This window comes from Aptenodytes patagonicus, chromosome 6, assembly GCF_965638725.1.
Source record: "Aptenodytes patagonicus chromosome 6, bAptPat1.pri.cur, whole genome shotgun sequence".
In the NCBI taxonomy this organism is placed as follows: domain Eukaryota; kingdom Metazoa; phylum Chordata; class Aves; order Sphenisciformes; family Spheniscidae; genus Aptenodytes; species Aptenodytes patagonicus.
Window position 1 is genome coordinate 29,521,710 of NC_134954.1, and position 25,537 is coordinate 29,547,246.

The 25,537-nt window shown below is 45.4% G+C and overlaps 1 protein-coding gene across 2 annotated transcripts; it reads right to left on the reverse strand.

Moving 5' to 3' along the window:
- Positions 1-1,422: 1,422 nt before the first annotated feature.
- CLDN18 (claudin 18) lies at positions 1,423-19,477 on the reverse strand. Of its 2 annotated transcripts, none has more exons than XM_076340700.1 (5): positions 19,258-19,477; positions 6,148-6,312; positions 4,807-4,912; positions 4,330-4,440; positions 1,423-3,708 (listed from the first exon to the last, which is right to left on the reverse strand). In XM_076340700.1, exons 1-5 carry the CDS (start codon positions 19,475-19,477, stop codon positions 3,531-3,533), a joined length of 780 nt encoding a protein of 259 aa, XP_076196815.1. In that variant the 3' UTR covers positions 1,423-3,530. The 2 variants fall into 2 exon arrangements, with proteins under 2 accessions (XP_076196815.1, XP_076196814.1); XM_076340699.1 differs by lacking the exon at positions 19,258-19,477 and adding an exon at positions 10,597-10,841.
- Positions 19,478-25,537: the final 6,060 nt, after the last annotated feature.

Below are 25,537 nucleotides of genomic sequence, written 5' to 3' on the forward strand. Positions count from 1 at the left end.
CACAATGAGCTGCCACCAAGACAATGTTGGGTCATCCTGGAGGGGCTTTTGGATCTCGCTTTTTTCTTAAAGTCCAAGAAATAATTAGGGTATCCTCATTTTTTTTTAGCCAGCAAGGCTGCAGAGGAAAGCCTGGAAATGGGAACTTTGTTCTCAGCAAAGACCAACAGCTTTCCCTAAGCAGGAGGTTTCAGGTGCAGGGCTTTCAAGGAGACAGATCAGTTCAGCTCAAAAGGGGATTATTTGGGTCCATGTCCCAAGACAGGGAAACACCAAGTGCGTTCTGTGGCAGGAACCGCAGCTCCGTGGCTGCAGACACTGGTTCTCCCCATGCAGTCATTCCCCCAATGCATGATGCTCACCACTCGCAGTGGTGCCCGCCATGAGATAAGGTCCATTATGGCCAGAAAAAGAGGGGAGCAGCCATAATATCAGGTGTTGTTACACGGCAAACAGGCTCATAAATAAATGATTCTCTGCTTCGGAATTTGATTTTTTTCAGTAAAGTTCACTGCATTAAAATTTTTCATACTGCAAGTTTTCAGCCAAGGTAAGGAAATGAAAACTGATGTTGGAAGATTAGAAATCTACTGAGGGCAGGAATTCCTAGATACTGCTCTGTCTCAGCTCTCTGCTGCTCTCCATAATGCTCCTGCCCGCAATCTTGCCATCTACATGCTTGCACACATCAAAGTGAAACTGAGAGATAGCTGGCCTGGCGAGTTTGAGTATTTGTGTTGCATAAAAATAAAATGTAACTTTCAAAGGTGCTTCCTTGTGATTTTCTGTGTGCACCTTTTTTTGTTCTACTGCAGTCAGGAAGTTGTATGTTTTTTCTGGGTGTTTTTCTGTATTTTTCATTACCTTGTGTACCTTTACCTAATCACCACTTACGTGTTTCCTATCTAAATTAAACATTCCCGTGCTTTTCAGCCCTATTCCAGTGGAGGCTGGCAGGAGTGAGAGCATGCCAGCAATTTTTCTGCCCTCCTAAGAACAATGAAGTATTTATAAGTGTTTAATTGCTACCTTGAAAGGCAGATGCTGGCCTGACCAAAGTGGCCTCAAACCCCAAAAGACCCACGCTTTTGCTGAACTGTACTCCTTGGCAAGCCCAGGGTCCCAGCACGGACCTCGATTTCATTGCATCAGTGAATTGTGGATCCCCTGATGCTTATTCATCTGATTTTCTGATATTTTGTCTCAGCATATAACTAACTATATCTTATAAAGGAAAAAAACCCAGCCTCATCTTTTATTTTTTCCCTCAACCACACATACTTGTCCATACTGCTCCCAAGAAGCTGCAGAACCCAAAGCTGGGGTGAGTTTAGCTGAGTTGGTAGCTGCTGTTCGTGACAAGGAGAGAACAAGTGAAAACAGTGATTTTGGTCTTAAAGACTTTTTCTTTTTTAATATTCAAGTAAAAAAAAAAAACCACAACAAAATGAACAAGCAAAAAAATAAAACCAGCATGCAAAAAAGAGGCAGCAAAGCTAAGTCTATACAGAGAGACGGGGAAAAATCCATTGTAAAGAATATCGGTATTTTTAAAATAGGACAGGATTTACCTGTTCTCCTTTAAAAACAGATCCTTAAAAGCAAGTCCTTCGCTAGCACGAAAGGGAGAGTCAGCACTGACATCCAGCAGAGATAGCGATTTACCCCAGGTGGCAGCAGGGGCCAACGTCCAGCCTGAGATGGGACCAAGAGCTTCTGTTGGATGGAAGCTCTTCCCACCTGTCTGCATGGTGGTCATCTCCTCCAACCATCAGCCCCTGGTGCCGCACCCTGCCAGGCATTCCTTCCTCCTCTCATTGACTACCCAAGGTTCAGGCTCTCCCCAACTCCTAGACCTCTGCTGGAGATGTACCTCCATGTGGTGGTAGGGAGCTGGTGGTTATGGATGACTGATGGTTATGGAGAGCTGGTGACTTTGGTTTGTGCTCACTGGGACCACTGATGTTCAGTGAGACAGCCTGCTCCCACTATTCGTACAAACCACCGGAGATGCCAGCTAGACTGGTAGCTTGACCTACCAAAGGTCCAACTCTGGGGAAATGTTCAGGTCTGCCTCTGATCCCTCCAGAACATTAAACCACTCAAGGGAATATCAGCATTTCACCAAAACAAGTTTGCTGATGAAGTCCTGCAGAGAAATTACAATCATTACAAGTGGAGCTAAAACCTATTGCAGATATCTATCAAAATGGCTACTTTGGACGTTTCAGACCCCTTTTCTCTCTCTCTCTCTAACTTATCCATCAGTACCCTTCACTCTGCTCATAGGCACTTTCTAGAACTTCACTAGGATGTGCTCTGGAGCCAGGTGGGAGGACCTGCTAATGGCACACAGCTTTCCCCTCCCATGTAAGCTCTTGTGTCTCTTCCTTTTACCCCTTTGAATAAACTTCCTCTCTGGTGGATTGGCTAGAAGAGTCAATGTCCCACTAAGGAGTTAATCTTCACATCACTGGGGGAAGAATTAACACAAGAAAGTCCTGATGTCAGTATGGAGTTACATATCTAATGCTCCCTGGGATTTATGCTCCAAATGTAACTCTAATTAATTCTAAATGAGAAATTCATCTGGCTTCATTAAAGATGACATCTGCAGGAACACCGGTCTCACACAGAGGTTTTCAGCTATTACAGCAAATATCTAGCATAGGAATAACAATGGATTATACGTATTCCCTGGAGACATCAGAAGAAATAAATACACTGTGGTATCACAGGTTATAGCAAATGTCTAAGTAACATAAATCAGATTAAATATCACAGCAGATCAGCATCGTAGTACAACCAGCAAAGCAAAGGTGTGTCTGAGTAGAAACAGTCACCAGGGAGGAAAATGCCAAGACTATGGGATCTGTATGCATTGGCCACAGCCAAAGGGACACAAATGAATTTACTTAAAATACACAGCAAAATAATATAGGAGACTACTAGATTATAATTTTTGCTTTTCAACCTACTCCAAAAAAAAATTGGGTGACAAAACCAGAGCAAAGATACACTACCATTTCAGCAAAGCACTGTTTTTTCTGATGAACAGAGGACACCAAGGTCACGGGATACTGTTCACCTCTCTAAACTCTGAGAAAGTAGGGGATGACATTGCCTAATTGCATGAAAGCCTGCTCAAAGGGGAAAAGGCAATGAGGTAGCATTGCTTTTACATCTGGGCTATTATTAAATGGGAATTTTAACCTATTAGAAGAATTAGAAAAGGGCACAAGGCACAATCCTAGTCCTGGATATCAGAGTTTATATGTAAAATATGAGCAAACTGTTCTACTCTGAGAGCATAAAAAGGCATTACTTTTGTTATAGACATGTGGTAGGCATACTAACAGGCAGTCAAATAAAACTGATGTTCCTAACAAGCTAGGATACAACCTCAGAGTAGGGTAAACATGATAGAAAACACAATCCTATTTACAGACTGCTTTGTTTGTGTATACTTTTTGCTTCTGAAGTGAAAAATATTTTGTAAAAGATAGCACATCTCAAGCCCAGAAAGTCTACTAGACATAGTCATATTTTGAAGGGTACGAGCGTCTTCCATCCTCACTTCGAGCAGCTTCTTCATACCCTGCACCCTTCCTAGTCTTCGTTTCAGGTTCGTACCCTGAACCAACCTTATATGGCCCCGTTCTGTAGGAGATATTCCGCCCCGATGCATTGTAGGACACCGCTTTGTAACTGAAAGAGACACAAAACATGGCATCAGCCACTGGAGCATCTGTGACTACCCAACGTTGCACCTGGTGCTCCTGTTTGCTGTTGGATTTTAGGCAACTTTGTACTGTGTCATCACTTGGAGCCATTCAATAAGCTCAGAGCCAACCCTCCATGGACAGGCTGCAAGTCTCTTTCATGTTTTTTCAAAAACTTACACTTTCTTTCCCATGAGTAAATCCTTGGTTGAGTGAAGGACCCACCTACAATAACCAGCTACGTAGGCTTACAAAGCCCTACCTGATGTAAATCATAGCTCAGCTGATGCAGTCTACACCTGCTGATGATCTGCTATGCAATTTGCAATCAAAGCTGCAATTAATGGGCCTGACTTAGCCAGCACATTGCAAATTTTAGATTTTAAAGTTTCTTTCTCCTGCCCTCTCTATTTGTTTGCAAGTCATGCAGTCAGGGAAGGGAAACAGTCACTTTTGACCCATGATACAGGGCAAGCAGATGTATCATCATAACTCTTGCAACAGGGGTATTATGCATAGGCATGTCCTGTGGTGAGCTGGCTGTATGCTATCCCGACACCCAAGGCTTCATGCAATACCTTCCCATGTCTACCACAGATAGGCTTACCGGGATTCTTCTGGAATCAGCCCTCTGCAAGCAAGGCACATCATGATGCCTCCTACGAGGGCCAGGCCACCTGCCACCCAGCCAACGAAGAGGGCTGAGCCAAAGGTGTACCTACAAAACACAGAGACGTGGCTGGTTAGTGCTGTGACAGTGGTCCAGTCTGCTGCTTCTGAAATGCACTGAACATTGTCGTTCTCTCTCTGGCCCTGCAGAAGTTCCCGTGAGCACCATCCCACCTGCAGGCTCATACTCAATGGGCTCTCTACCTCCTTGTTGAGCTGTGTGAACAGAGACATCCCAGCCAATTTGCTTGGACAAATTATCTCCAGTGCAGATAAGAAAGACACTCAATAAATCTTCAAAGTCCTGGGACCAGACTAATATGCACCTGGAGTTTGCCTTTCCTTCAGCTGCAGCACACCCTGGACTTGAGGGAGATCTGCACTTTGGAGCACCACGAGCCAGACAATCACCTACCTGTTCTGGACATTCTGCATTCCCTGGTACATGTTGGCCGTGGACATCCAGAAGTTTGTGACCAACATGTTGGCAAACACAGACACTCCAGTGATGGCACACAGACCTGAGATCAGACAGAAGGGCGGACTGAGACTCATATAGTAATTATAGACTCCAGCTTTTCTGGAGTCCATAGTCTTATTTATCCTCACTACGCCCACCAAGACCTCTGAGTCTTTCCTGAAACCCAATTACTCACAGCTCTGGGGAGGGACTGAGCAATCAGTGGTGCTTTTGCCTCAGGTCCCCTTATAGTCATCATTATCATGATACTTCAGTGTCAGTCTTTAACGCTTCTGTCCTGAAAGCAGCCCTTATTTTAGGAAGAAACACAACCCCCAGCTCACAGAGGTGTGACCAAGGGCCAGGTCCACCATGGCACGTGGGTACCCAACTCCTCGGCTAGCTGAGACTAGGGACCTTGTTTTGAAAACCATGGACTCCACCAAGGGATGTCCCATCTGAAGAGTTAGCCATATCATCGTTTTAGACACCCTCTCTTTGAGAATGCATGATGGGCTTTTCTAATATCCTCATTGGCCAAATTCTCAACCCACTGACTCAGATCGATAAAACGATAGATTTTAAGTGCAAAATTAAAGCTGTGTTGCAGAAGATGGTTTCCTCTGTCCAACTTGTACTTATTGTACATCTTTAAGTTGTGTTGCATGTCTTGTAACCCAGCAAAAGTAAGTGCTGTTCAACTGTAAGGATTTTAAATAGGGACATTCTCCTTCCCTTCATTAGGGTATGGATTTGATTTGATTACTCATCTGCAATAAAGTGTGGGAAAACCTGTAAGTGCTGTTCTTAAGCGTTTGCAGTTTCGAGGTAGCTGGGCAACAGGAGGCATTCCTGCAGCCTCCCTGATAAACCAAGGTACTAAAAAATTACAAGATAGACTACCATAACCCTGAGAGTCTTCATAAAATTATTATGTATAAAGCCTGAGACTCTTCATAAAACTATTATGTATAAACAATAAATAGTATATAACAACAATATACATATAACAAATTAAGAGATTTAATTTCTTTTTTATCTGTGGGCTGTTTTTCAGCTTTCCGTATTTCTGTCCCATACAAACTTCTGGTTTTCTTTTACTAAGGAGAGGTAGAAACCACTTGTCCCCAGAAGTGCAGGCTGGAAGACAAATACCAATAACTTCATGCAAACAGCAACGCTTTGGGTTGCTTCAGAGCATCTGCTACCTATGACCAGAAGTGCATGAAGTCCCAGTCCTCAATTCCAGGCAACCGCAATGCCTTGCACATGAAAGACATGACACCACCCACTTACCAGCAACAATAAACATGATGCCAGAGGTCAGAGTCATGTTGGCTTTTGCAGAATCTTCCATGTTGCCAATACGGATGCATTTCAGAGCAAAAATGCACACAAGGAGGCCAAGGATGCCCAGGACGATACCCACGATCATGAGGGCCCTCACAGCCTGGAACATTGCTGCAAAACAAATTGACAAGAGCCACGCTGAGTGACTGAAAGGAGATTCATCAGAACCTGGGAGGTGTTTAAAGATTGTTTCTGTCTAAAAATAAAAACATTAAAGAAGAAAACCCTGAACATATTTTGCAATTCACTTGCTGAAAGCAAAGACTATGCCTTGGAAAATGGGCACCGGATCTACTCTTAGTGTTTTTTTATGGGGCACCTCTGGAAATGTGGCTGGTTTTTTCAACTTCTGGAAGAGTTTGATGGTTTCGACATAATTTTTGTATATGTTCATCGGCATCAGTAACAGTTTATTCAGCTGAAATCAAGCTGGTGTACACCCGGGATAAGCATGAGTTGTTTCATAACTGAAATGATTGAGAAAGCTTTTTTAATTCCGCAAGCAGCAATGAAAACAGACAGCTCCACCCAGCTATCCATGGTATTTCTAACTACTGTGTGACTCAAAGTGAAGTTCTGTATGTTCCTGCTTTACAGTAAAATGCATGGCACAGGAGAAGAAGAAAATCACCTTGACAAACATTCCACATACACCAAGGGAGAGCAACAAAGCTTTGGCAATGACCTCCCCCAGCATATCCTTTCCATGTTTTTTTGTAATATCAGTCCTGTATACATCTGACCACATTCATTAATACAACACGCAAATACCCCAGCCCTGAATTTGTTTAGCAGCCTGCTGTCAAGGTGGGAATGCTTGGTTGGAGGCAGGTTGTGATGGTGGGTCATGCCTGTGGGAGCTGAGCGCTGCTGTCAATCAGATGAAGGTAGCAAAAACCCTCCAGACTCTTCTTGGCCAGAGTAGAAAAGTAGCGGAAAAAGCAAAGGGAAACTTGCACCTTTTAAAATGGAGAAGTGAAGGGAAAAGGCCATGCATTTGAATACCAAGATGATTTTCTAATAAGGTGGCACATATCCCATCTCGCCTGCAATTCAGTGCTGGCCCCAGACACTTCTCCTCCCCGCCTGTGCATGCGTCCCTGGCAGAGACAGGAAGGCGGCAGGGCTGGCAGAGCACTGGGAGGGGGTGGTCGAAAGTATTTCAAGGGCTGTTGTGATTTGGCTGGGATGAATTGCAGCCTCTTCTTGCCCTCCCATGAGCTCTTGCAGCCCTGGGTTTGGCTTTGATGCTCCCCACACATGACTGTCCATCTTCAGGGAAGATGACATGGGTTTGTGACCAACTGAGAGGGGCAGGCAACATATCCTGCAGCCCCAGGGACTTCACTTAGGCTGCCTGTCACCCCTTTTGCTGGGCTGGCCAGGATGGCCATGGTGCCCAAGTGTCCCGTATGGCCCGACTGGCAGAAGGCACTGGTGCAGGAGAGCAGGGAGTAGACCCTGCTGGCCTTGCACAGGGAGGGAGAAGGAAAATGTTTATAAACCCTCCCCAGGAGGGCAAGGGTGGGTGCTGGGGTGTCCGTGTGGGTCTTCTTGCTTATGGGGTATCACAAACCAGAGCAGAACCACACTGACACCATGATGCACAAGGAAGCCAGCAGTCTGCCATCCCACAGGCTAGGAGTACACCACCTTCTCCCATCTGGCAGTCCCACCGGGGCTGCTGCTCTTATGACTCAATTTGCCCTTATCAGCTGATAACAAGTGCTAACGAGCCTGAGATTTTCAATCTTCCATTCATCAGCCCCCAGGTGCAAGCTCATTAGTTATTATTCATCAGAGAACAAGAAGCTGGTGGATATGCCTTATCAGCCCTCAAAGGTTGTTCATGCAGCACCTGATGCAAAGCAGAAAGCTGCAAAGAGAAGAAAATCACAATACACATTTGTCTTTACAGTCACTTAAGTTTCTTTGCAACTGCTTTTGTTTCAGGGCAGGCAGGAGAGGCTGATACTCCAGGGCAGCATAAAACACTAGGGATCGTGATGGAAGGTCCTTGTCCCCAAGACAGTCCTTCATTCCTGGGATGCTTCCTACAGACCTTATAGTTCATAGGTGCCATCACTGTGGTGGTCTCAACCCTTCAATGTGGTGAATCTCCATTGAAAAGGAGCAATCTGCAGCTGCTGGAAAGGGGAGAGAGAGGAACACAGCAGGGCACAACAGAAAAAATGCAAAATACCCATCAGCAGTGATTCCTCTCTCCATGAGGCTGACATGCACCATCTCCCCAAAGGGACAGAAAGGAGAAGAAAGTGCTCCCAGGTCTGCTGTGGCATGAAGGCCTCTTCCCTTGACTCATGGGACTGAAAGTCAGAGCTGTTTGGAAAGAGAGCACTGCAGTTTCAAGTGAATTTTGGCATCTATCAAAAGTCCTCTGAATAGAGCTGCTTTCCAAAGGTGAATGACCTCCCCTAGAAGGAAGGAGTAGAAGGGCTTAGACAAACAAAATCGGAGACTAAGGGAAAAAAAAAAATGTATCAGAAGCACTGGGTAGCAAACAGCCCTATAGTTAAAGTCAAGCATAGAAATTACCTGCCGTTTTGCATTCACATTTTGCATGAGGTAGGATACCTTTTCTTCATATCTGCACACATATGGTTGCTCATTTTGCACACCTGATTTCCATACGAAGAAAATAGTAAATAGTAGAAAGTAGTAGAAAGTAGAAAATGGCATTAGAAAGTAGTAAAAATGCAAGCTTATTCACCAAAATAAACGTCAGTGATCTGAAACCACAGTTTGCATCACTGTGTTTTTCAGATGTAAGTGAAACTGGAGAGTTGTCTTTTTCCCCAGTGTTGCTGTGAGTAGCGAGAGGTGAGTGAAGTAAAACAACTTAAAGTCCTCTAAACTAACATCACCTGCATTTCTGTTACTAATACAAAATACAAAGGTGGAAATCTAACTTTATGACTAGTTATGATTAATGGAATATAGAAAGTTTAGGGGAAAAAATGAGGTTTAAGTTAACCAAATTTGAGCAGGGGCATTCCTTCCTTATTTTTTAAGGTACCCATCAACTAAACAGACACATAAAGAGAACAAAACTGACAGAATATTTCTAAGGCACAACTGAAAATGCCTGTGAATGCTTTGCACGTTTCCTTATTGCTATATTACCTAAAAATAACATAAAAAGTAAAATCTTGGTTATGATAAATTGGCATCAAAATGATGGTTACCATTGCCTCATTGCTCTTTTAAAACACAATCACCTACACACAGCATTATAAGGATATGTATGTATATTGATCAACATTTGTATATATAGTTTAATAAATATATTCTTTATTCTTTAAAACAAATTGTCCCGTAGGAGAAGTGACTCCAAACATCAGTTTTGCTCTTCCAAATGAAAAAGAAGTTGCCTAGCAATCCTGAAGCTGGGTACACAGAAACACATTTATTCCATCACACTCCTCGGGATGGTCACGGGCTTTTCTCAAAAAGCAAACACCACAGCCAACAGACTGGTCTTCAGCAAAGCACTCCCTCCTGCCTCACAGTAGGGAGGCAAGTTTGGCATCCCTGAGGATCATGCTCTCTTCTACACCGATCAATAGATGCAAAAGGCCTATGTACAGTAGTGCTTGCTTGTAGCTATTTGCAATTGTGCACCAAGAGTGAAAAACACTCTCAGGGCCATATTTATTGCTAGCTGGCAGGGCACAGGCACGACGGGTCACAGGGAGGCATGGCGAGCCAGGCTGGCTGCTCCCCTCCCATGGGTCCAGCTAGCTCAGAACCACTGGAGTACCCTCACATGCAGTGGGGTGGGAAAAACAGCTCTTTTTGTAAAGTAAGCAAGCAAACGAGAAAGTAATACCCCTCTGCAACCTACTTCTGTAACCACTAAAACTCCCCAGGTAACATGAAATGACTGAGCGCACCTTTCCCCTTCTCGCCCTTTGTACACGTGCTGCTCACAGGCAGATTTCTTCAATTCCAGTTTTCTCTTTCAAAAAAAAAAATTAAATTGTTTTCTGTAGAAAACATTATTCTGATAACAATGCAAAATTACATGCAGCTGTTTTCCTTGTGTTTCGATTCAAAGGGACAGAATATCTGTAGGTTTAAACATACTCACTCTCTTCAAATCAGTGGAGCTGTGCTGATTTATGCCAGCAACGGGGCTGAACCTGTAATGCTCATCCAGAGATTACCTACACATGCTCCAAGGTGTAACCTCCACTGAATAAAGGTATTATTCTGGTAACAAATATGCACATATTTTTATGCTCGTACACTGAGTAGCCTGGAAATGTTATTCCACTCAAAGTACTTTAAGATATCTGCTCCTGCTTTGGATGAAAACCGTGCAGAGCTACAGGAGAGCTCCTGGGTTAAATCTGATGCATCTTTTGCCCCTACCTGGCAGCCCAAGAATGGTGAAATACGGCCGGCACTCTGTAAAGCCAGAGCTCTGCCGCACGCAGCTCCTCCACAGTCCCTGATACTGGAAGACGGCTGTGACTGGGTTGTCATACAAGTCCTGCGTGCTCCACATATCCATGGCAGTGGACACGATGCACCCCGCAACACCCAGCGACGAAACGATGAACCCCATCACCTGGCAGATGGTCGTGGACATGGTGTCTCCCCAGGAGAGAGGAGGTGAGACAGCCCTGATGAAGCCGCAGACCTAATAGAAGCACCGAGGTCCTCTTGACTGAGCCACCAGAAATGTAGCAGCTCTTATCAGATGCTTTCCATTGAGCGGTGTGTTTGCTCAAAGTGTTTTTGCAAGATAGTCCAGTTTCACTCTCGCTGGGTAGGTTTGTGCTGGCAGGGCCAGAGATATGAGCTTTTGTCCTTTAGAAGTGCTTGTCCTTCCCCAGCTAAGCAGCCACACTCCGTCGAGTGTTGGGCAACCCACTTGGAACATGCGCCATCCTCCCACCGAAACCCATTGCTGTCCATCAGGCTTCTCCTGCATGCTTGGCACGGTGCAAACGTGCTGAGAGGGGCAGAGGGAAGGACCATGTTCCCAGGTGAACTCAGCACTTAGCCCAGGTCACCGCCTCCCTGTCCCTCTGCTTATGCAAAGGGGGAGAAAATCTGCCATCAGGCCAAGATAGGGACATCTCTACACCCGGCCACCCATGCAGGCGTCCGCACAAGAGGCACAGTGATAGACAGGGATGCCAGCGGTGAGCTCCGCGGGAGGATGCAGGGCCACCGGCTCAACACGGGGAACAAACAGGGACGTGGCGGCTCCTCGCAGCCACTTCGAGCATCACTGAGGTTGCCTCAGATACTGACCATGGTACAACCCAGGGCACCAAGCCAAGAGCCCCAAACTGATCGAGCAAAGCTCCTGCAACCCTGTTCTCCTCCTGTCCACATCCCTATCACCTGTCACATGGCCCCGCTGAAACCAATGTGGGGAGGAGAGGGAAGGCACGGGGACCATTTGGAAAGTGCCTTTTTACAGGTGCTTGTCTATATATTGGCTGGGGGGATGGTCCTGGAAAAAGGGGTGGGGGATATAAAAATTAGGAAAGTAAGTATCTCTTTGCACAGTGGAGGAGTGCTGGGCTCAGGGGAGCGATATAAATTCACCGTGCCACTCTGACAATGGAGCGCAGTGAGTTACAAGGACTTTCCAGACTTCACGCTCATCCATTCTCATCTAATACCTTGCTCCGACTGATTTACGTCAGTCCTGACCTAGAAACAAATTCCCACTTTAACCAGTCCTGATACTGCTCTGTGCCATAGGCACCGTCAATATCATCACCTGGTTATGAAGCTACATGAAAGCCACCATGAAGAGAGGAGAGGCTGATTTCTGTGGATTGATGAGTTACAATGGGGTTATTACATGTTGGCTATTGCTTCTGCTTTCTGGAGAATAACTGCCCAGGACACCCCTTTTGCTTTTGCGGCTATGCAGTGAGCTGGTGGGCAGCAGAGAGAAATGCTTTTGCACTGGACTCTGCTGTAGCAGCCAGAGCACAATTCACTTGTCTAGTGGCCACAAATCACAACCACCAAAGCCTTCCTGGGTCAGGCACAAGATGTCTTTGCTTCCAGCAATTTTATTCAAATTTAGTAATTTCCACTGACTTTGGCAAGTTTATATCAGAGGAAAGGCTAGCTCCAACATATCTAAAGGTCAGAAGTTGCCAGCAAAAATAATAGCATGAACAAAAAACATAGAAGTGAGCCCTCAAGAACCAGAGGTGGTATGAGTTGCTCATCCTCAGTGAGGGAGAGGGCACGCTGACTAACATTCCTCATCTTGGATAATGCTTTGTGATAAATCAGGGCTGGGGAGGACCTAGAACCTGGGAGGACAACAAGAGCTGGGGAGGACCTAGAAGCTGGGAGGACAATAAGTGCTAAAACAAGCACTGGATGGCCGGCTCTCCATCCCATCCTTCACTGCCCCACAGCCAGAATTGTGTCCCAGTCCAGAAAAGCTGGTTGTACCCAAGCCCTGATGCTCCTTGGCAGCTCTCCAGGACTCCTCTCCTTCTTCATGCCCCAGGACTTGCCTCCTTCTTGCCATCTAGTGGTAGGAGACCAGATCACTTTTTCCAGGCTAGACCACTGCAAACCATGTCCCAGGGACAGATATTCCTCTGGGACATAACCCCTATTCCCAAGGGTGGTGCCACCCTGCATCATTAGTGTGCAACGGCTTGCAGGGCTGCACAGAAAAATGGACCCATGGACTGGTTACAGCTAAAAATAATCCCTGGGGAGGAAAAAAGAAAAGGGGGGGAGAATACAAAGGGCAAACATTTTTTTTCCAGATTTTTTTTTCCAAAACTCTTTACCACTTTTTAAATTACTATGTTTTCTGCTAAATTGGACATCTGGGTGTTTTCATGAATACCAGTGGAGGTGGCCCCCCCAGGCACTGTGCCTGCATGTTTGCTTTGCCAGGAAGGGAGCGACCACTCCTTCCTCTAACCCTTTCTGCTGGTTTTGGCTGCATGCAGCTGGAGCAGCTCTTCAGGCCAATAAGGACCTTCTCTTCTCCTCCTCTCCCCCTCCACCATTTCACACCCCTAAGCCCCATTGCTCCCTCGAATATACCTACTGGAAAGAGGGCCATGCCCTGGACTGCCCCTAATTGTGCCCTGAGCCAGAGTCTGCCACCTAGGCAGTGCTGCCTCGCTAACCTTTCCTTGGGGATATAGTTTTCTCCTGCTGGTGGGGGATGCCACTTCTCATCATCCCTCTTACTCAGGGGCATTGAAATCCCAGAGCAATGGTGGAGCAATCAAAAAATATCAACAGTCTCTAGGTATGCATGAAAGCCCGGGTGAACCAGTCTGTCTTCAATTTTGAGGACCAGATTGAATCATGTCTCTGAAAAGGATAAACCAGCACAGGGTTACATATTCCCCCCTGAAACCTCATGCGTGCTCCCCCCCAAAAATGGAGCTGAGAAAGCAACTTCAGTAATGAGGGTCATGCTGCAGTCCTTAGCTAAGAGGCAAACGAACACCCAACCATGCTTAGCACTCCAGATGTTATCGTCTTTGAAGGATTATTGTGCTTTGGGGGGGGTTCTATTTGCTCATCCCTAAGAATATTGCCTAAGGTGCTAACCAGCCATCCCGGCATTAGCTGCTTGCCATTTCTCACGCTTTGATTAGCATCACACTTGTAAACACTAGGAACTCAAAGCTCCCACAAATACCTTCCTCAGTGGTTGGTTGAAGCAAAGTTCTGGAGAAAAAACACAAACCTGTTTCCATCCCAATCCTTCCCCTAGCCCATTTTCTCTGCCTTTCTGAAATGTTATTTTAAGATTATTTTTAATGGTTGTCTCTGAGCCACTCATGATAGGGAAAAATATGTTTCCCTTTGCAAAAGACTCATCACCGCATTTTCCCAGCACCCAGCCCAATAACAGAAGATCACCTGGGAGTTTTATCTGAACTGTTGGCTTAGAGCACAACCTGAAAAGTGGTTGGGTGATAGGACAGCTGTAGAGCATGTCTAAGCATCTTTACCATAACCTGATGCTCATCTCAAGCCACCCCTGGGAGATGTCTACAGTCAGGAGTTGTTGAAGGATGGGGATCTCTCTCCAAGCATGTGCTTGTCTCCAGTGAGGTTGTTGAATGCTTGGGCCAGAGGGCTTGCCATGCCACGTGATAATGCTGAGCAGTATCTAAGGAAGGGACATGGTGGGGAGACAGCTCTTGCAAAGGCCAAGCTTCCTCACCAAGGAACAGAGAACAGGGCTCCCACTCTGAGTATTGGGACATCTCCAGTGGTTTACCCAAACTAGGAGAATGAAGGGTACTTTGTGACCACTCCCCTCTGCAACCTTTATTTCAGCTCATACTTGTTTTATCTACCCAGGCGTTGACTCTATATTATCTCAAAACCATTCACTGGCCCCATTGCAACTCCTGAATGTTATCACCACCTCTCCCATAAAAATCACCTACAGCTCATGTTTACTTTAAAATTTGCAAATATAGCTCACACCCTGCCAGTCAATTCCAGCTTGTTCAGACTGAAACAAACCAAACCCACCCTTCTCTTTCTGTCCCTCCATTGTTGTGATGACCACAGCCTCCAGGAGCGTGTCATCCACCAGTCCATAGCATGAAAAGGGCTGACTTGCCTTTCTGAAACTCACTGGGGAAAGGGGGTCATGGAAGGCCCCTGTCCCGGCTCAGACCCACTCTACCCCATTGGTCTTCAGGTGGTCCAGAGGGGCCTTTGAGGTCCTCCAGCAGAGCTGGGATACATGAAACTGCATCCTTCCCTAAATGCCTATGAGCTGTAGCCCAGCCCCACATCTCCACAGCCTCTTGCCATTCCCCTTGCCTTGCTCCTTTTCTGGCCCTCAGTCAGATCCTTTAGGGTTATTTTTCATATCTCTCGTCCTTTCGTGGTGTAAAGGCATGAGACAATAGCAAGGATGTGATGCATGCATCTAGCTTCCTGACATCCCCTGCTGGGTTCTCTGCCACTTCTCCCCACCCTGAGCGTCACTGGGGATCGGGGTGCCCGAGACCTCTCTAAGGGTCTCACATTAGCTCTTTTCCCATCCCCACACCTCCTTCAGCTCCTGCTGTGAGTACAAACCCACTGCAGCCTCATGCGCACCCTTGGTAGGTTATATCAAGTCTCCAGCCCACCTGAGCCACCTAAACCCTTTTGTGCATGAAACTTGGTCTTGAAAGACTTTAAGCAGGTTACAGCAGTTGCCTGCAGACATTTCAAAATTTCGAGCTGAACTGGCTGGGTTAAAGGATTTTAAGTAGCAAGCAGGGCTTGGAAGAGACTTTGCTGTGGCCATCACGAGTGGAGGATCATGACACAGCAATTAGCAGTCCCCATCCTTACAAACTTCAGGCATGAAACAGTTCCAGGGAGCAGAGGTGCTGTTTCCTTGGCCAGTGGGCTGCCATGTCTCCAAAATCCCCAGAGCAAGGGTTTTACTGGGGTTATGCCACAAAATGTGTGCTGGTTGTATGTAATTTAAAAAAAACCTTGTCAGAACACCGATAGAAGAAAAAAATCCAGAGACGCCAACATTAAGACTTCCCAGACATGAATTCACCTCAGGGAACATCTACGTATCTCTGCTACCCTGCACCAGCAAAACTGAAAGCAGTTGTTTTATGCAAAAGTCTGGACAGTCATGATTACATTCCCATGGGCTATTTTTACTCTGACCTCTCTAGCAACACATACCCTTTTACTAGTTGGAGAAGTTTAACAGTGTGCTCTCAGACTTTCAAAGTTTGCTGTTGGAAAAGCAAAAATATTCTTATTTTTCAAGTCAGCAGCCTTTTTTTCCATACAGAGAGATGCCTCAGCATTTCTGAAAGGGTCAAAAGGGATTTTGACTTGAGAACAAAATGTCCTTTCAGAAATGGCTGAACCTGCCTAGCTGAAGAGGTCTGGAAAAAAGAGACCAAGACAGCCAACAGGAAAATTACTGCCCATGTTATTGTAGTTTAGCAAACTTGTAAGCAACTGAAAAATGCTCCTTTTAGCAGAAAGTGCCTTGTGACTTCCGCACTGGGTGAAACTACCAGCCCTGCCAGAGCTCAGCTATTGCTACTTGTCTATTATTTGTGTGTTCAAATTCAGATCGTGTCCTCCAGACAATCACAGTAAGGTCTGCCGACACACCAAAGCAAGCAGTTAAAAATAATAAGAGAAAGCAAAATCAGAACAGTCTTAGTTCTCAAGTGACATAGTTCACCAGAGACTGTTTATAACCAAGCAGCAAGGGTGAGAGCCATAAACTACCTGTGTTATTTCTCATTTTCATCTATTATCTTGATTTTTCCTCAATCTATTTGAAATTAAAATTCCCAACTAAATTGAAGACAGATGATGGGCAAGACAAGTTTAATCTTTGCTATGGGAGTGAGGGACTGAGAAAAAAAATCCTCGGAAACCAAAACTTCATTGATGTACTCAGGTCACCTCGCTGCTTTGCTAGAGTCCTATTATTTTTATCCACTCCGGCACTATTGTTCCCAATATAAATTGCCATTGTCAGAATAATAAATAGGGTTTTATAATGGAAATGCTGACAAACCATTAACTATGGTGTGGTTAGCAAGGGGGGTTTAATGGAGATCAAGGTGCAGCACAGTTAAAATAAACACTGGAATGATCCACTTAAATAATATCTTAGCAAATCAATAATTTGATTTTTAGCATCGTTTTTCTCCCCCTCTGGTTGGGATACAGCTGCCCTTCACTAGTGGTGGGTGGGAAGAAATGCCCATAGGAGCAGATGAATTCAGGAGATGGAGCCAATCTATAAAGCACAGCAGTGGGGTGCTTGTTTTTGCACCAGTTTCTCCAGAGACTGGAAGTGTCAGACAATATATAACAGGAGCGAAAAGAGGGGGGAGAGCAAGGGAGCGACTTCAGAAGAGAAAGCCCCGTTCATTAAAAATAAAGGAAAAAAAATCCACCTCATTTTGTAGGGCAGTGCTGATAGCACCGGTCACAAAAATCATCTTGTCGGGACAAAAGCACATAAATATTCAAATACCTGCACACTGGCAGGGAAGGCACCGACTCTCCAACACCACTGAGGATGAGGACAGCAACTTCAGGGGGTTCAGGGTCTCACCCACATCTATTTTTAAAGGTCGTGCTTTATTCTTTGAGCTTTTTTTTTAAATCCCTTTTTGTAGGCAATTGCAATAAACCCAGCAAACACACATGGTAATTCCACTCTAAGATGACCAGTTCATTAGAAACCCTGACATTTAGGATAGGATGTCCATTTCTGTCCACAACTGGGAGGGAGCTGCAGAGCTTGCTGGACGTAGCTGAGGAAGGACAGACTGATCTCCCGCAGCCCGTCTGCTAAATGAAGGAAATCCATCCCCTCAACACTGCTGTGTATTTCCATTTTAGTGAATTAATACCCACCCTACAGATACCAGTCTGGAGGCTTGGGAATTGCAAAAAACACTCTAGCTTGTCACTGTAATGCTGAGGTTAGCAATGGAGGTATTTTGAAAGAACAAAAAAAAAATCCCAAATCTCAAGTATTCTGTTTTTTTCAAAGATTAAAGTAGTTCCCACAGCTGAACACTTGAAAAGTTTAATTGCTTCTTCTGTAGAGTTACATTTTCTGTGATTTTAAGCTTTCAGAGCTGAAGAACTGAGGACGTTCTGCAGTGTGTGATGGGCGTATGTGTGCGTGGGAAGGATTTGCTTTTTACACCTCTATTTGTTCCTCATATAGCAACTTTAATCTCTTTACCTACAAGCGATTAGCCTGCTGGAGTCAAGTTTTACCAAGCTGTCCTGCCCCTTGCTGCATGCATTTTCCCTTGGTGAAACTGCTCAGCTTTACTGACTGTGATAGCAGTGTGCGAATACAAGCCCTGCACAGATATCCCTCTTTGGATGTCATCCTACATTCACTTCTACCGGCTACAACGCACAGCTTTTGCTAGGGGCTGCACAACTGCATGACCAGGCAGGATCAGGCCCTTGTACTTCTAGGAAAATGCATGTCTGCACCCCAGACTCTGTGTGAAGAAACAAGGGCATTCAAAGCCACGGCTCCAGCAAGAGGAAGATGCTCACGGGCATTCCTGGCACCTGCACGGGGATGCTGCAGTACAGCTAATGCCAGCTGGGAACGAGGATCCAGAGATGAGTGACATGGAATACAGCTGAGGGGATGAAACACCCCTCCTACTGGTGTCTGAAGCCACAGCTGCATTGGGTTATACTGGTTTGATTTGCGCAGAGATAGACTACTTAGGCAAGAAGCAATTTTTGTGCACAATGCTTATTTCTGTGTGTTTTTGGAAATGTCATTTTGCAGAAGTTCTGCAATGATTTGCTGATATAATTGGCTTCTTCCCTCCTTTCTTGCTGTGCCAAAGCACAGAGGCTAGATGGATACAATAGTCTAAGTGCCTTTTTTCTCACTGTATTAAGGCAAGAAGGAAATCCAGATAATCCTGTTGTAACCTAATTGTTTGCACCCCTAGATACTGTGGGCACAACCAGGACAGGATTGATACCCGTGGAAGAAAAAACTGGAACCAAAGGAGAATTAGGGAGAAATCCAGCCTGGTGTTGTTAGCCCGTACAGAAATACAGTGAGCTGAACTGTGACATATCCTCTTAGAAAAGGATCTTCTCTGATGCCAAGAATATTAGTGGTTTCTGGTGGGAAGCCACGCACAGCCATGCAGCTGGGGCAGGACTGTATACCCAAGCCAGCCACAGCACGGGGGACGAATCCCCCCACGGAGCAGCCACTGCCCCAGGTGTATTGCCTGGACAACAGCTCATGCATAATCAACTGTAATGAGTTTTGCTGAACCTCAGCTTGGCCATGGGAGGGGTTTCGGGTTGAGGTGCCTCCAAGGGACCTGTCCTCCAAACGGGGTGAGCACCTGATGTCCCTTTTGACTAAAACTTGGGTTCCCTGCTCTGCACTGAAAATCACCCATCACCACCACTCACACACAGCTTCTGGCAACATAGGTGGGAGGTGACGTGCCCATGGCTCTGCCCTCCCACCTCTCTGCCCTTGCCGCCAGCAAGCCCTACCTGGCAGCCCCAGGATGGTGAAGTAGCCACGGCATTCGGTGAAGCCGGAGGTCTCCCGGACACACGTGCGCCAGAGGCCCTGGTAGTTGAACACCGCCGTCACCGGGTTATTGTACAGGTCTTGGGTGCTCCACTGGTCCATGCATGTTGACGCAATGATGCCTCCTATTCCTAAAGCGGACACCACAAAGCCCATGGACTGGCATATTGTCACAGACATGGTGCCGAGTGCTCACTAGGCAGGTCCTCGACGTGCACAAGCCTCCACAAGCTGGGTCTGGGGCAGGCAGCCAGGACAGAAGGGACTTTTAGCTGGAGGCACAGCCTACGTCACAGACGGGAGTCAGGAGAGGTCTGGTCTGCGCCATACAAACCTACCCTTTCCCTTTATCTGTTTCGGTGAGATAATTTTCCTCGCTCGGTACCAAGAGCCGTTTGTCACGCATGGCGTGAACGCCTCGCTCTCTGTTTACCTTCTCCCTCCAGGCAGAGGTGCAGCTGGCATGGGCAGACGGGGACCAGTGGGTCCCACTGAAACAGCTGGGGGAGAGCTTCTGCAGAAGCAACTGCGTGCTCCAGGAGGCCAACCACAGAGATGCTTAAATCAGATGAAACAGATAAAAATTATGGAGAGCCTAATCCTTTCCTGGCAGGGATGATGCTTTTGAGCCAAGTGGAGAGGCCTCTATCTGGGGATGTTTGTTCAACCAAAACATTTAAGCAAAGGACAATGTATAAAAGAGGATAGCGTATAGCAAAGGACAGTGCACTGCTGCAGCAGATGCTCATATGGACCTTGCTGCTTGGTGAAGTCGGGCTGGGAGCCCACGGGAAAGGCAACAGTTGCTGAAGAGTGAATGGTGTGAACCTGTAGTTTGCTGTGGGAGGACCAAGTCTGGCAGGCAGACCAAGGAAAAAAATAAATAGAAGCAAAGGTATATCCTCATTCACTATTGCTTTATCCCCCTCATCCAAATATGAATTTGGACTTGTTTAGATGGACAAAGAACGAGGGCAAGGCAGACATGTTGCTACGTATTACTGTAAGACAAGAGCACCTAAGAGACCTGATGTTGTCGCAGAAAATCACTTTGTTGGGTAATGTCTTTTTTGCCTGTTCTGCTACATCCCTCACCACTTCCTTCCTAGCCCGGTTTTCCACTGGTGCCAACCTGTTTGTGGTTGAAGAGTAAAGGGGGATGTTGCTGGAAAGCTGCTCTCCATGGGAGGAAGGAGATTATGAGTCCTGTTTTGGCAGTGACAGACTCACACACAGCATGTGAAGGGTCCAGGAAGGGACCTTCAGAAGAAGTGGAGGCCAGTGGGGTGACATTTAGGTGGTGGAAGTGGAAGGTCATCAGGGAACATGAAGAAGTGGACCACTATCACCTGGCTACATTCACCCCTGCTCAAGGACCACTGAGTCTCTCCCAGATGCTTGGTCTCATGTGTAGACGGACTTCCCTGTGAAGCTGCTTCTGAAGAAGATCCAGCCTGTTGTGTGAACACAGAGGTTGGCTCCTAGAGGTTATTTTGTTTCTGCATCTTTTTGAGAGCACCAAGCAAGCTAGAAGGGACCTTGGAAAGTCACCCAGTCCATTCCCACACCCAAAGCAGAGCAACTCTACTTCTCATAAAGCTCTGACCTGCCATCAGAGGGCATCCACTAGGGAGATGTTGCTCTCACTCAGGATAATTTATCCCAGAGTTTCAAAAATCAATTCTGACAATTTTGTGCCTAATACTGAAGTTCATTACACATCATTCATGAAAAGTAGTGCCCAAAAGTAAGCACCAAATAGGGAAAAAGATAACGCTATGTGTCTCACCAACAGTCCTCTGGTTTAAACATAACATTACCCTGTTTCCCTTGTTTTCCCCAAAGGAATAGTATTGGTGATTCATATACACTTTCATAATTCACTCTCTCTCACAGACCCTTTTTTGGACCCCGTCCTGGTGCCACACCTCACCTGCTGCATGTTGTGGCTGTAATTACTTTCGGTATCGGTCAACATAGCTTAATCATGGAAAGCTTTCCCAGTATCACATAGCTAAATATAAAGCCTAACACTAGAGCGCAAATACACTCCCCATGTTTGTCACAACCAGGATCACCTGGTGACCGGAAAGACCATGACAGCCAGGGACTGTTTTCAATAAATTAACTAAAAGGATAAATTTGCCTTGCATTCGATCAGCCTGCGAGGCCTGAAAAATGCATCTCCATTTGGTACACCTCGATCCCCGGGTGGGAAGCGCTATATACATGCAAAGGGACAGATCTTGGCCAAGTCATCACTCAATTTATTTCAGTGACTGTGCCAATTTGCAGCAGCCAGAAGAGTAGGGTCCTGGTGTGTGAGTAGTATCATTCACAAACAGAAATTTCATAGCTGTAACAAAAAGGACAGTTTTATCTAGTGACAGGATTTCACAGTGAAAATAATCAAGGACTGAACTCCTTCAACCACCTAAACTTACCAACTTGACGTGAAAGTACCACTTATTTCCCTCATTCAAAACTCACCAGCACCTTTAACAACTGTTTCTCATGTTGAAGTGCAATCCATGACTCTCACCCAGGTCACCTGGGAGGATCAACCACTATCCTGGGCTCTTGCCTTTGTTGTTTCCCCTCCTCTGCCCACCTTTCACAGTGCCTCTCATCTGAGCAATTCCTCCTGGATTTCCCAGCATTGAAATAAAATGCATCCTGCCCTACTTAGGTTTTCTGTAAAAGCTTATTCCTAGACTGTGGTTTTCCCCAGAGCAAGGACTGGTCTACCCTCCAGTGAACAGTGTCAGAATAAGGTTTGGTAGGAAATGCAGGTGCTTTTAATCAGCAGGATTTGTTCATTGTAAGGGAGCAGATTTAAACAACCGAAAAATAAAAAGGGAAAAAAGGAGGGTGAAGGGTGGCTTTTCTTCATTTTTTGTTACTTAATTTAATATCTTAAACAGAAAAATTAAGCTCCCCCAATCTCCTCCCTAGGTCTGTTAAATTTCTGTTATAAAACCAATAATTTTTTTTATTTCTAAAAAACTGTGTAAACCCCTTCTGAATAGCTACCACCTCCAGAATGAAAAAAACAACAGGAGACAAAAATATCTCTATAGAGTCAAAGATCTTGCAGCATCTGCTCTCAGGATAAAAAGAACTGCACCAGAGCTGAACTCTACAGAAGCATAGTTATAAACGTATTTTTGATGCCACAAATAAGATTAAAGCATGAAGATGTGCCTGTGAATATTCATGTGCTTGGTGCACACCACCAAACCTCAGCAACAGTTTGATGCTTTTCCCCACCGTCCACCTCAAATAGAGTGGGTGGTCCTGCAGACAGAAGTGGTGTGACTGGAAGGCAATACTCATCTCAGGACATCCCGTTTTCGTACTCTTTCCGTGGGTGTCCAACCTGTGTGAAGTTTCCAAATTAACAGCTTAGGAGGAAGGATAAGAGATGCTGAAGTTGAGGGAGATGTTACAATGGGAAGGTGACCTGGAGTTTGTCTGTCTACAGGCGTTAATGACCTTCATGCTGTGTGAGGCGTTGCATGAAGAGATGTGTAGAGGGAGAACGCGCCAATTTCTTGTCACTTTTCATGACAATACTCCTAGATGGACCTTGAGAGAGACAGCCTAATACTTGCTGGGTGATGCTCGCCCATGCTGGCCAGGGCACTGCCTGGCTCTGCTTCTTCCTCCTGTTTTCTTCCACATTGAAGTGGAACCAGGAAAACCTTCCTCATGCTGATAAAACAGCCCTGGAGGAAAATAACCTGCAAACACTGCTTGCAACAGTGGGATTTTCAGCAAATGGTGGTGGGTTTGGCTTTTTCTGTAAAATGGCCTCAAAATAACTATGGAAAAAAGATAAATAAACTGTAAAAATGAATAAATAATGGAGTACATATATATTGTAGTTTTTCATTAGTATAATGCAATATATCAAATCAATAAATTAATATAATAAAAAACAATAAATTATACATAACTTAGAAATAAAAACTTCTGGGAGAAGACCAATTTAAAAATAAACAGAACAGAAAAAGAAGGATGGAGCAAGGAATTTGGACCTGCAGTTTCACTTGTGCTGGGCCTAAAATGACAGTTATTTCTGGTAAAGACTAAATGGCATAGTCACTTCTCAGTTATCTCCCACAAAACAGATATGGCAAGGGCAAAGCCTTCCCTGGGTGTTTTTCTAAGGGCCTCATTAGGGATGATGCCACCAGCTGCTCCTGTTAGCCCAAGTCCTGCCAGCTGTGCCCACCAGCTGTTCCCACTGCCCATCACCGATGCTGTGACTGCTTAAGTGAAAAATAATACCTGTTAGAGAGTAGTGTTTGTGTTGTTCTCTGTGACTTTGGTGATTTAGACTGGCTTTAGTCATTGCTACTGTCCCTAGGAAGGGGACCCCTCACAGGACCCTGTCCAGAGCCATCAGCCCCTTCCCACCAGCAATGTCCGCTCTCCATCTAACACATCTCCTCACCAACTTCACAACCCCATTGAACCTCTTTCTTCCAGCCCGGTGGAGAAGATTTCTCCTGAATACGGGATTTGTCCCTGCCAAGGAGGATGCCTTGATGGCCTAATTATTTTATTCATAAGCCGGCCATAATTTCAAAGACATCTAGGTGACCTATCTAAAGCTAAGTGAATCCCTCACCCTGGAGGAGACCCACTCTTCTTGATCCCACCAGGGAGCCGGGGTTGGGTGGCAGAGGAGCTGCCAGGGGAGTTATGTGCAGCCGGACAATGAGAAACACATTGACAAAGTGTTCACATTATTGGCTGATAGGTCTGCATCAGTCACTCATTCACGAGCACAAGGTCTAAATTGCAGAACCAATTAACGGCACTAATAGCCCTTGCCTGAATTAATCTTTGAGACAAAAGAGGAGAGAAGTGGAAGAGCTATTAGCAAATCAAGCTGTACCATCCCTGCTTTATTGCGGGAATCTAAGTGTCTGTATTTGGCTATTATGAACTGACTGCAATTACAGCCCTCATTTAAAATGATTAAGTGGTTATAATTATTTTTCAATTAAAACTTAGATCTTCCATTTATACAACATTGCAGGCTTCAATTAAAGTCCTTTTTCCTCCCTTTTTTTTGGAGGAAAAAAAGTACCACTGTGCCAAAAGAATCTTGCATCTTTTCTACCCATTAAGAGCCAAATAACATGCTAATAATGCTTTTGTTTACATCCCTCCTTCCCGGCCTCACTGAACTCCTACATGGTGAAGGAGATAAACTGCCAGACACAGCACTTGCAGTACCTGCCAGAGGTCAATAAAAATGAGCCTGGAAACTGGTACAGGCCTCGGCTGCTTCTCTGAAACAGGATATGTCCAAGTGAAACGGTGAGTTAACTGCTTTCAGGGCTAGGCACCGCAGTACGGTAAGTGTTATTTAGAAAGGGGGTTTGGGGAGCTGGGGGGGGTGTCTCAGTTTGTCTGGGATTTTTGCAAAGAGTGAACTCACTGGAAAACACAGTATGGCTGCAGATGAGCTCAGGATGGTTTTCTGCAAGGTGTGGTTTTAAAAACTAATCTGGGGAGAGAGAAGCCAAGATCTTCATATGCAAATTTAGCAAAGTGAAAACTTTTTTTCTACTTTTCATTTCAAAATGACATTTCTGTTTCTAACTTCACTTATAAGAACATAAAGAGATTTAAAAGAGGAAAGGAAAGGGAACAGAAAGGATGCAAAAAAGTGGTTGAGAAGAAATGTGTTGGTCCAGCCAAAATGTATTTTCCTGTGATTTTTTTTCAGCCATATGCCCAAAAAATGTATTTATGCTTTTAATTACCTATAGGAGGTTAGACACCTCTAATGGTGTTACTTGCCCATGACTTCTATTGCCAAGTTTGACTCAGAAGTGTTTTAGTCATCAGGCAAGAAAAGCAGCTACCATCAAAAGAGCAAGGCCATGCCAAGAAGTCACTCCTTCCATCACTGGGTGGCCTCTAACAGGGGATGGCATAGTAAGCTTTGTCCCAGAAATGCTGGGCACACCAGGAAGCTTTACATAAAGTACATTTTGCAATTAGCCAGGGACGGCTGGGTAGAGGGGGTGACTCAGAGGAGCAGGATAAGAAAGGGTTTTTAGCCCAGGAGGGCACAGGCAGCAGAGCTGCTCTGCACCTTTCTGTTTTTCCCAACAGTCAGAGCAGCAGCCATGGCTTCACACTATCAGGATCTTCAAAGTGCAACAAGGAGCACTTTCCCTCCACAAGCTCATTAGCTCAACCATGACACCTCCTTGT

Coding starts and splice junctions, on each gene's coding strand:
- CLDN18 (XM_076340700.1), bottom strand. CDS start 19,477: ATGTCTGTGACAATATGCCAGTCCATGGGCTTTGTGGTGTCCGCTTTA. Junction 6,313..19,257: donor CACCATCCTGGGGCTGCCAG/GTAGGGCTTGCT, acceptor TTTGTTTTGCAG/CAATGTTCCAGGCTGTGAGG. Junction 4,913..6,147: donor CATCATGTTTATTGTTGCTG/GTAAGTGGGTGG, acceptor GTCTGATCTCAG/GTCTGTGTGCCATCACTGGA.